We start from the raw sequence: 12,153 nt of genomic DNA, 5'->3' as shown, positions 1-12,153 counted from the left end.
CATTTGCTGCATTTGCTTGAAATGCTTTCTGACCTGATGTCTCAGAAGAGTTACCAATATCTTGCCTGATGATGATGTGAAGGTTTTGTTTGACTTTTGAGGCAGGAAACTCCAAACTGTAGCACTTTGGAGGTTCCACTGTATACAGGGAGTGTTTCAGAGGCTGTGTTGAGTGTGAATCTTTGTCGACTGACAGTAAACCAAGACGTAAATTAGAAAGGAAAAATGAGGACAACTCGGCAGTGCTGCTGTGTGGGCAGATGAGAAAAGAGCAAATTGGGACGTCAAAGTTAATTTGAGAGAGCGAGGCGTAAGGTGAATGCCATGTTGACCTAGTCATCGGTTTCCCTAATCATATCTATATTTCAATCACATCTCTGCTCTCTATTCTGTACAGACGGCGGCCTTATTATGAGCCGCACCTCCATGCGTGTGGGTGAAGGCATTTCTCTTTGTGTTCCTTTTGTTACATCGGCTCCCCTTTGTGCGCAGTCTCGCCATATTACTGTATTTCTTGCTAAGTCGAGCACTGAATGAATTCCTCTTAAGTCGCAGCTTCAGCTGCCTGCGTCAAGGTCAGGGAGGATGGCTATTTAGACACTGATCTGCTTCTGTCGAGAAGCCGCCAGAGTTTGTGATGATTGTACTGCGGACGTAAAGGACAAGAGCACAGGGCAAAAGAGGGCGAGGAGACAGAGAGGATGATGGGAGTAACAGAAGAAGGTCATGGATGAAAGGGGAAAAAGCGGGCTGCATCATGTCAGTTGAGAGGATAAGTAAGAAGTCGGTTGATGTACCAATGCATTTCTATATGACTGTACTTAAGACAGCAGAGCAGTGGGTAGTGGTCAGCACATCTGCTTCTAAGTCTTGATGTTTGACGATTAAGTTACCGTATTTTCCGCACTATAAGGTGCACCTAAAAGCCTTCAATTTTTTCAAAAGCTGACCATGCGCCTTATAATCAGGTGCGCCTTATATATGGATCAATATTGAGGCGCAACAGGTCTCGCTGTCAAGATGCTATCGGTGACCCTGCACGATCGGTAACGCGCATGCGCAGAAGATCCCGCCATCTTGGATCGCTAGCTAATACTAATACTTTACCTCAGAGAAACTAATAAAACGGCTGTTTATTCATTTTGGGAGTGAATGGAGTTGTCAGAAAGCTGGTTTGTAATCTATTCATAAAGTTTGACTGACCTATCTGACTGTGTTGTTGACATTCCCTTTAGCGCAGCACCATCTAATGGATGCATAACGTAACCCCAGCCTCTACTGTAGCGCCTTATATATGGAAAAGGTTTGAAAATATGTCATACATTGAAGGTGCGCCTTATAGTGCGGAAAATACGGTATGTTCCTTCCTATGTTGGTACCGTAACCCAAATTTGTACTCAAGTTGGAATGTTATGACTGTCTCAATTAACATGAAACAGTAGCACAAATAGAGTGGCATGAATCAGTGGTAGAGTGGCCATCTCCCAACCTAGAGGTTGTGGGTTTGATCCGCCGCACTTGTGTCCGTGTCAAAGTATCTTTAAGCAAGATAAGAACCCCCGGTGAATGCAATGTCAGTGTGAATTGCTTTGAAGACCTTAACAGGTAGAAAAGTGCTACACAAGTGAAAGACCAAAACTAAACCGATAACTTTAGATTATGAGCCTTTTTCAGCTTCACCAAGTCAAAAGATAATTGCATTATTATCTGATCAGACATAATGGGTGATCCGCACATAATTTAAAAAGCTTGAACTGGTGACGTCTGAAGTAAGCAGCTCACATTAAAATGTGTTGGTGCAGTGCCTTGAGTTTTGAGATGCTTGACGGATTTGAATTGTTTAGTGAGAGTAGTAGATTATTTCTATGCTGCACCAGGCGGTGATGATACGCCGTTGAACCAGAAGGGGGAAATGATTTGCATTATCTGATATTTGACCCTACATGTTCCACTGTATTGGCAGATTGTGTCGGAATTGCTAGCACACAAAAGCTTCTCTTGTTACTCCCAAGTAACAAGCACTTGCAGTTTGGTGGAAGACTAAATTGCCTTTAGGTGTGAATTTCAATGTGTTTGTCTATATGTGTCCTGGCAACCAACCTATGGTTTACTTCACCTTCTGCACAAAGTCAGCTGGGAATAATAATAAAAACGAAAAGTTCAGAATGGATGAATAGACTGATGGAATGAAAACTACGGAAAAGAAAAGTCTAGCATCATGTCCAGTTTGGATGGTGAAGGCAGGGGGGATCCTCCACTTGCATTTCACCCTCAAATGTCATGTGACGTGAAATTTCAAACAATAATCAGGAGAATGAGCTGAAAGGCACACGAGGCGCTTAAACTGTCTGGTTTCAATGCTTGCATATTTCAAGGTTTGATTCCAATGCGGTTTCCAGTTTTAACAAAATTAGGTACCAGAATGTTTTCCTGCCCACTTTTTCCCCACTCCGTATTATTTTTCCATCCATTTTTATTTATTTTTACCCCAATAAACTGCAGCAGTATTGCAAACCATAACATAGTTCGTGACACTGGTCAACCTTTGATTTGGTTGACTTTCAAAACAATTTTTTTTTTGTTTGGCATGGGCTGGAACCTCTTCTTGTTGACTTTTAATTGGTCGCCAGCCAATCCCAGAGAAACCTTTCCATTTAGATAAATTATAATTGATTTGGAATCATTTCTTCACTTGTGTCACAGTCTTAAAATGGGCTATGACTTTCTTTTTCTTTTTTTTCTTTTTTTTTTTTAAACAATAATTGTCACACAATCATGAAATTAAATCAGCCATGCATTTAATGTAAACTATCACAACACACCCACACAGATATATCAAACTACATTTTGATTTGGTCAATGATTGATATCTTATCAAGTTGAATTAATACGACACGTAATCAGATGATGCCTGTACTGAATGTAAAGAATTGCTGGAGGGCAAGCGATGCGATTCATGACAACTTGATTATGAGAGATCATTTCTAGTGGACATTGAGGACTGAGGAATTTTTTAAAATTTACCTTACTTGAAGGCAGCCCAATGTCATCCTAAAAAACACATTTTAGCTTCTTTGTTCGTCGAAAACATCTCCATGTTTCCTGACAGCGAGTGTTAATCCTTGGAGAAGTTCTTTTTTGAAGTTTTGTCTGAATAGAATATGCACTGAAGCACAAATCGTTCCAGCAAGAAACGAGTATGAGAGCTTTTGAGCAGGGAGAATGAGAAGCAGAATGACACTCGTGTAAATAACGGTGTGTAAAGGAAATGGGGAAGTGAGGAGAATGCGCTGGAGCACAGTGTAAAGAAAAAAAAATAGCAAGGAGAATGAGGAAGAAGAGGAGGAGGAGTCGCAGGAGGAGGGGAACAAAACCTGTTGAAGGGAATTGAGGCCCTGGCGCAAGATTGCTTGAGGAAAAAAAAAAAAAGAATAAATGTAAGAGAAAATATGAAGTAAAAAAAATAGAATGAAGAGAGAGGAAGTGGGCTGCATGGGCGAGAAGGAAGAAATCTTAGAAAAGGTTAACTTGCGGAGGCAAGGTGACATATTGAAGGAATAAAAATGAGAGCGGAAAGCGGAAATCCCAAGATCGACAAAACAATTCTTATGTAAAATATATGCTTTTAGGGAGAGCAGAATGAAGCAGTCACATCCTGCCAAGGATATACAGCATATACACTGGATATGCAACACGGTCTATTGAACTCTTTTAAACAGTTTTTTTTTTTTTTTTTTTTTTTTTAAGTTTTGTCCACCAAACAAAAAGTAGTAGAATGTGGACTAACCTGCGAGAAGCAGCAATATGCCACAGCTGGAAAATTAAATGAAAAAGAAGGAAGATGCTAACATCTCTCTTGCTGTTGCAACTCTTGTCTCCCTCATTTCTATGTCGTCAACAGTCCATCCAACATGATCTCTCACTGGGTGACTGAATGAATGGCAACTGACCTTTAAGTGATTTGGTTACTTTGAAATAGCGCTCGGGCTCTTGCCTAATGTCAGGGAAGGTGAGGCGCGTTGCAGAGCCTCCACCCACTGAGAGTTCATTTGTGTGGGCGGAAGCAAAGCCAAGGCTATCAGCATTAGTGCTGCGCAATGTGCGAACGTGGCAAAGCTCTTCCACTTCGGGGGAAAAGAGACATTCGAGCTATAGCAACGACCTTGGTGGAGCCATGGTGACAGCATGACAAAGGACTCAGGGTGCGAAGTGAACTATGACTGGAAATTCCTCCTGGCCACTCGCCTCCTTAACGATGGGGCAAATTAATGTAGGAATGAAAGATGAGAGACATGGCAAAGGAGATATTTCTCACTTGCACTAGTCGGGTTACATTGGGATTTTATTTTATTTTATTTTTTTTTAAGACACCAAGGGATGTTTTTCGCTGTTAGTGTGCATTCAAAGTAAACTACACAATATGCAGGAAGAAGTAAAAAGAAATGCCAATTCATAAAGTACCGTATTTTCCGCACTATAAGGCGCACCTAAAAGCCTTCAATTTTTTTCAAAAGCTGACCATGCACCTTATAATCCAGTGCGCCTTATATATGGATCAATATTGAGGCGCAACAGGTCTCGCTGTCAAGACGCTATCGGTGACCCTGCACGATCGGTGACGCGCATGCGCAGAAGATCCCGCCATCTTGGATCGCTAGCTAATACTAATACTTTACCTCAGAGAAAATAATAAAACAGCTGTTTATTCATTTTGGGAGTGAATGGAGTTGTCAGAAAGCTGGTTTGTAACCTATTAATAAAGTTTGACTGACCTATCTGACTGTTTTGTTGACATTCCCTTTAGTGCAGCACCATCTAATGGATGCTTAACGTAACCCCAGCCTCTACTGTAGCGCCTTATATATCGACAAAGTTTTAAAATATGTCATTCATTGAAGGTGCGCCTTATAATGCGGTGCGCCTTATAGGGCGGAAAATACGGTACTCAAGATTTATCAACACTGCTATACCTTTCCCATGTTATGCCTTGTTATCATGGCATTCTTTTCCAAATTTGGAATCACTCTTTTTAAATGGGTCTTCTCCAATTCGAAGGCTCATTTCATTGTACGTTTTGAGAAAGCTGTCCTTTCTCACTCTAACTCTCCTTATTTATCTGGGCTTGCGACTGACACACAGTTTGGCTGTCCTGAAACTCGAGTGGGTTAGGGTTTACAGTTTGTTTTAATGTATTTACGTATGAATTTCCATGAATTTCTGTGGGAACGTTTCAAACCCACCCTCTATAGGTGAGAATCTGAATTGTCACTGTTTAATCCCAGCAAAATAGCACTGTACTACACTATTTTTACTAGGGATGGGCGAGTACCGATACCAGGTATCGGTATCGGGCCCATACCAGCCTTTTTCAAGTACTCGAGTACTCGTGACGCAGACGAGTACAAGCGACCGATGGCAGAGGGGGAAGACGTTAAGTGAGTCCTCCTTGGCTGTAACTGGCGCTAGCTTGCAGCAGTTTTTCACCCAAAATTCACCGGTTTGGAAATACTTCAAAATTGTGAATCTTAAACTAAAAGAGTATTTTTGTGTTTTATTTTGAGCATTAAGGCTATTGAAGAGTGACTGTGCTGTTTTTTGTTTTTTTGTTTTGTCAAAATTAAAGGAAATATATTTGTTTAAAAATATCTTTTATTGATTTTATTTTTATTTTTATTTGTCCAAATGTACTACTGGTATCGGTATCGGTGAGTACTGAGGGTCTAAGTATCGGTATCGGTATGAAAAAAAAGTGGTATCGAACATCCCTAATTTTTACCCACAATGAATGGATGGTGAAAAAAATTTTTTTCCCCAAGTAGTCGATGAAGAATCCTGAGAGTGCCACTAGCTTTTCTGCTTTATTTATTTCACTCCATTGTTGATGATGGACCCATATAGGAGCCTGCATGTCTTCATGAAATGGACCTGCCCATCATCTGCTCAGCCTGTTGTACATCACCCACATGCATGTGTCCGTCATCATTCTTGTCTTGTCTGTCGGAGTTGTTGACACATTGCCGTCCAAGTGGTGCCCTACATTGCCAAAACGGCTGGCCCAGTGATCTATATCTTCCCATCCATGTTGTCTGAGCGGCCTCTGGCAAGACGGCGAAAGCTTGAATGGCTCCCAACGGGCAGATCCGGCGCCTCAGTTGGCGCCAACGCCGCAAATACCACGACGTGGGTGATTGTGAATGACTTAAACAGTAATAATGTGAAGCGCTTTGAAAAGCAAAGTAGTCCCATCTATTCCATTACTCATTTCTGTTCAGTGCTTTTGACGATAGTTGTCAGTGTCGAATAGTAGATGGAGACTCATTTATTTCAGTTGATGTGCTCTAGAGCCATCAGGTGCAATGGAGAGGGTTTCCCCTTGGAGCTCTTAGAAGGCAAGTGATGGGGAAATAATCTTATTGTTTGCTGTTTTAACGTCTCACTGTTTTTTTTTTTTAATTATTCTTATTTATTTATTTATTTATTTTTTTAGAAACTCTGCGACCTGTGATGCCAGGACTGATGAAAACATGTAATTAAGGCTAATTAGTGTAAGCCTCTTTAAATGATACAACTCAAGAAGTCTCAATCGTGATTTGTTAATACAATTAAAATTAATCTTTTTTTTTTTTTTTTTTTTTTTTTTTTGTGCATTCAAAAATGTCTTCTTCACTCTCCCAATTTGACGTGTATGTGTTCCATTTGATGAAAATTATTGTATAAATAATGGGCTCACATTTTAGCATTGCTGGTTCCAGACTCATTAATGCACATTTTGAACTGCAGATGAACAGAAACATCGACTGTAAATTTGAACAAGCACATCTTGGGGAATGTTAGCCAACCCTGCTATAATGTATTACAAGCTAAACAGGAGTTTATGGGACACGTTCACTTTGAAAGACAACTGGGAAGTAGCCAAATGAACTCCAAGATGGTTGCTTAAAACCAAAATGGCAGAGATGCTGTCTATTTTCCATCATGGCTTCCTGTCATGAGACATGCTTAGCAAATTGCATGTTGCTAAGTAAACATAATGTAGTTTCTCCAGTGAAAACCATCTGTGCTTTCATTGTGTCTAGATACAACAATCACACAATGTAACATCACAACGCTCTTAACAACCCAACCCAAAATCCAAAGTATGCTCTTAGTGCAGATATACAAACTGCTACATAAAGCTCAGCTAGTGATCATTCATCTATTTGCTCAACAATCTTAATCTATATAGATAAATTATTTTCCCAATTGATATTGTTGAGTGTTATGGTGATTGAGCTGACAAGCACACAAACGTTTCAAGTAGGCAGTAAATTAATATATGTAGAACAAAAACACATTCTTCCTATTGACAGCCACCCCCTCGCCCCCCCCTCCTCGTGGCTTTTAATTTAACTTTCCGCATCCCAAGTGCTTTGGAAGCCGCCCAAGGACAAACAAGTTTATTTTGCTGCTCCTTATCAAAGAACAAACAAGGCAAAGAATACCAAAAACAGTTGAACAACAGCGGACGTTTGATCAATACTTCTTAGCTAAAACAATTTAGACGCAGTTTTTTATTTTGGATGCTGCATCCATTGGAAATAGACAGTTTTGGAAATACGTGGACTGATTGGTTCAATGTGTGCAAGTTATCGAGGTCATTTATTCTCTTGGTCGTCATTGTCACATACTGCAATGGTTGAGGCAATAGGACCTGTACATGTATGATTTTGTGCATTTTGGTTTCTTTTAGAGCACTTCACTAGCTAAGAATTATGATCTACATACATTCACATGTTTCTTGGATATTAATTTGACTAATCGGGCTATGAGCTTAAAAACCATCAATATGTATGTGTGTTTGCTTTTGTTTTGTACTTAAACAAAGACTCATTGCAAGAAATCGAGAAAAATTCAATTCTCTGAGGACATCTAGTCTGTTTCACTGCTGGATCAGTGACCGGATGTATGACCTTTCCCGTGCGTAGAACAGAACATGGAATTAGAACTTTTATTATTATTATTATTATTATTATTATTAGTGTTGTTCCGATACCGTTTTTTGGCCCCCGATACCGATACCCAGCATTGCAGTATCGGCCGATACCGATGTTTTTTTTTTTTTTTTTTTTTTTTTCCCCTCAACATGAAAAAGCTGTCCTGCCATTGGTTCAGAGCATTAAAGGGCCAATAGGATATCTTAAATCGGCATACAGTGAACATGTCACATACCAGTGAATGTCGTGCACCAGCAAGACAAAAGATGCTGCATCCAAAATCCTATATTAGCGTTGGAATTAATGGTCTCGGCATGTTACTTGTGAGTACTCACTGATACCGATACCACTGTTTTAATGCAGTATCGGCGCCTCTGCCGATACCAGTATTGGTATCGGAACAACACTAATTATTATTATTATTATTATTATTATTGACTGTTGGCAGTTCACAGTGCTAGAGTTTATGTAAGGGATTAGGTTTTATTGGCTGGCAACCTGTCCAGGGTGTCCCCCACTTACTGCCCAGAGCCAGCTGAGATAGGCGCCAGCACCCCCCGCGACCCTTGTGATGAATAAGCGGTCAAGATGATGGATGGATGGATGGATTAGGTTTTACCACTTGGGTGAGAGTTAGATGTAGATTGTCGGACACCATGTAGCTCCGCCCCTGAGGTTTGGATTCAGGCTCGATTTAGAGTTGCACGTTGGAAGAGTTTTGATTATGGACATAGTTTACTAGCCAAATGACACTGAGGTTAGAGTTACATCGACCAAAATATGAGTGATATGGCGTCCCAACTGTGTCAGCCAATAGTTAGCATATGTGTGATTGAGAACAAATGAATGGCCAAATTGGTACACGGCGTGGTCAGAGCAATTTCAGCGCAATGTTGTCATGGCTCATCTATATTGCATTGTTATTATTAAAAGAACAAATAGTCAATCAGAGTGGAGGTGTTTACTGTTGCCAAACGCTGATGCTTCCCATTATTGAAGGATGCATATTTCATGAGGACTTGTGATGAAGCAGCAGTTGGCTTGAAATTTACGGCTGCCTTCAATCTGCGGTCGCATTTCAAATTTGAGGTGTCCTTCTGAAGGTTAATTAAATTTAGTGCAAAGTGAATTAGGACGCGGTATCGGGTTGTCGATATGCGGTGGAACCTTTAAGTTTGAACACTTGTTTTTTTTTTCTTCACATTTTTAAATCATGAAAAAGAATCAGATGACGGGTAAGCAAGTTGGAACCGTATCACGGATGTGGTGGCCCGCTACACTCCGTAATCTAGATTTTGTTCCGTTTTCTTTTATCATATCCAAAATTATTATCTTCCTACCCTCTCAGGAATTTCGGGGCAATTTGCTCTGCTGTGCTAGCGTGAGACTCTTCTCATTGAGCAATACAACACCAATTACAGGCACAGCTTTGCCAACTTAATCAGTGAGTGTAACCTTTCTGGTTATTAATATAACCCGCAGTCATTTGCTCACAAGCGCGCACACACTCTCCAGTCATTGCACTTCACTGCTTCGTCTAACACAATTAGTGGTCCCGTGGTACTGGGTAAGTAAGTAATGGAAGGCTACAAGGGAAACTTAAATTTTTGCTTGTAAGTGTATATTCTGATGGATCTACTGTATGCAGCACACAAAATGAAAAAAAAAAAAAAAAAAAAAATGGTATTACTGAAGGATTCATCATTTCCTTCTTTTTTTGGTCGATAGGCGCTATCTTTGACGAGGCGGCGCGGAAGGACGACGAGGTGTTCCGCCTCGCCGTGGCTGACCTCAACTTGAACAATGAGATTTTGGAGACGGAGAAGATAACCATCTCTGTGGAATTCGTGGACGGGAACAACCCCTTCCAGGCTGTGCAAGAAGGTATGAGGATCCTTGTTGTTGTTGTTGTTGTTGTTGTTGTAGCGCTGCTGATTCAAGTCACGGTTAGTTTGCTGTCTTGTTTTGGTTCTGAATGTGGAGATCTGCTCAGTGCAGCGGCAGATTTATTCTAATGGAATAATCACTAGATGGTTTTGGTTTACCTAGTAATGTTACATTTTCTTTTCTTCATTGAGAAGTATGGACTGTATTTACGCATCTTTTTTTTTTTTTTTTTTTTTTTTTTTTTAACCACGTTCTCCTGAAATCACAACTTTATTCTTGTCTTAAAAAACAAAAAACACACACACACACACACACACAAAAAATAAACACTTTCTTCCTAGAGAATATAAGTGATATTTTTTCTAGCATAATTTTCTCTTCTGTCTGTATTATTATGACTCATCTGTAATTACAATGACAATTTTCTCTCATAAAATGATTACTTTCTCCTTATAGGATAAAGATTTTTTTTGTGTGGAAAAAAACCCATTTTATTTAATTTTATGATTATTCTTTGTATTTTGTATGCATTTCAATCAAAACTTTTTTTCAGAGAAGCTGTAAGATTGTGATCCCCCTTGTAATATCACTATAATCAGACTTTATCCAGCTAAAATTATTCTTTTTTTAAATTACTAAATTTCATTACTACATTACTACACTTCATTTTTTCGGTCAATCTGCATCATTTATTCTCATCATTCTTTGACTTGATCTTTTTTAAGTGTGTCCCTCAGTCAGTTGAAAAAAGTTGGTTTTATTTTTATTTTTATTTTTTTACCCTATTTTATTCCATTGCATATATTTTTATCTGTCCATTATGTGTGTACTTATGGTAGAGTTTAAATTTAATTTCATTGTACTTGTATAATGACAATAGAGGCTAATCTAATCTAAAATGTTTTCTTTCTCTGATACAATGTAAAAGTTGGTCATGAAGGATTGTGACTGCATGCAATTTTATTTTTGTGGTTATTGACCCCTGTATTTATTTATTTATTTATTTATTTATTTATTTAATTTATAATATGTATTACCCTATTACAGATAATCCAAAAAGAGCAATTTATGAAAATAGGACCTCATTTATATGGTATATTTTGTATAATTCGTGCAGCTTTACAGTTACTGCTATTTTCCATAGTTTCTTTCCAAGATGGATTCAACAAACAAACAAACAAACACCTTCATCTGCTGCTTTTAATTTGAGTTTAGGCACACCAAATGTTCTTTTAATGTTTATTCTTAATGATGGTCCCCACTGGCCGCTATGTAAGTCACATTTCTGCACAGTTGCACAGTGAATGCAGCTTGGCCTTCCTTCCTGTTGCCTGGTGCTGAACAGACCGCCACTTTGTCTGCCAGTCTCATTGATGGCCTGCCGCTCTGGATTTGGCTCACTGGCAACACGGCCAGCTAAACACTTGTCCGTGTTGGTCAAGGGAGGATGGAAGCGTAGAGGAGCAGAGGCGAAAGATGAAATTATTTGCCTAATATCTGGAAATTCTGCGTAAATGATTCATATTTCGATTATACCATAGAGTCTCAAAGTCAAACAAGTTGGATCGAAATATTATGAAAAAAATATTTTTCAGAAATCAAACAAAATGATCATGAATTTGTCAGTAAATGTCCTGAGAATTCAGCTTTGTGAACATCTCAAGGATTTACTCCACAGGAGTGTTTTGCTTTTTCCCTTTTATTTATTTTTGGTGTCACTCCAGAAGTGTTAACGAAGAGGAAATGAGATGATAAACATAAGTCAGAAAACCGATCAGGCCTGTACAGTTAGTAAATGTACTAAACAATATTTTCTACAGGGGAAAAGTTTCAACAGATGATATTCGACATTGTCCGTAACATTGCATCTCCCACTGTACGCAAAATACCAACCAAGAGCGTTTCATTATACAAAATGCTGGAAAGACAAAATGCCAGTACATAATAACCTTCTCACAATGCAGGTGCCTATGACAATAGAGCCGCCCAAGTGGATTTTAATTCCCAGCGAATTATCTGTTTAAAAGCTTTATCCAAATGATTTACTGCACTCACTACCCTGAGGGTTCTTCGCACGTGCATGTTTATTAGCGTTGATATACGTGTGGCCCCACCCTCCCATTTTCCTCACTCGCATGTCACTTAAATCTGGATCTGCTCCTGTCACTTTTATTTACATTTCACTCCCTACGATCCATCCCGTGTTGCCATAGTAACCCAGCGCTTGCAGAAAACAGGTGGGGTAAAGTGTGTGCGTATGTGTGTGTGGCATGCATGTCGGGGTGTCCGTGTC

The 12,153-nt window shown here is 39.4% G+C and overlaps 1 protein-coding gene across 8 annotated transcripts in view; it reads left to right on the top strand.

The window, feature by feature from the left end:
- The window catches only part of grid2 (glutamate receptor, ionotropic, delta 2), a 475,459-nt gene that overhangs the window by 81,917 nt on the left and 381,389 nt on the right, over nt 1-12,153 (top strand). For all 8 annotated transcript variants that reach the window (XR_013283658.1, XR_013283660.1, XR_013283659.1 and 5 more), the window contains one exon: nt 9,702-9,857. Coding sequence is in view for 4 of the 8 variants with exons in the window: in XM_077522422.1 (XP_077378548.1) it covers nt 9,702-9,857 (156 nt within the window). In the remaining 4 variants the exon portion in view is untranslated. The remainder of the gene's footprint in view (nt 1-9,701; nt 9,858-12,153) is intronic.

This window comes from Festucalex cinctus, chromosome 5 (genome assembly GCF_051991245.1).
Source record: "Festucalex cinctus isolate MCC-2025b chromosome 5, RoL_Fcin_1.0, whole genome shotgun sequence".
Lineage (NCBI taxonomy): Eukaryota > Metazoa > Chordata > Actinopteri > Syngnathiformes > Syngnathidae > Festucalex > Festucalex cinctus.
Note: the sequence above shows the minus strand (reverse complement) of the source record. Positions and strands in the feature narration are given on the sequence as shown.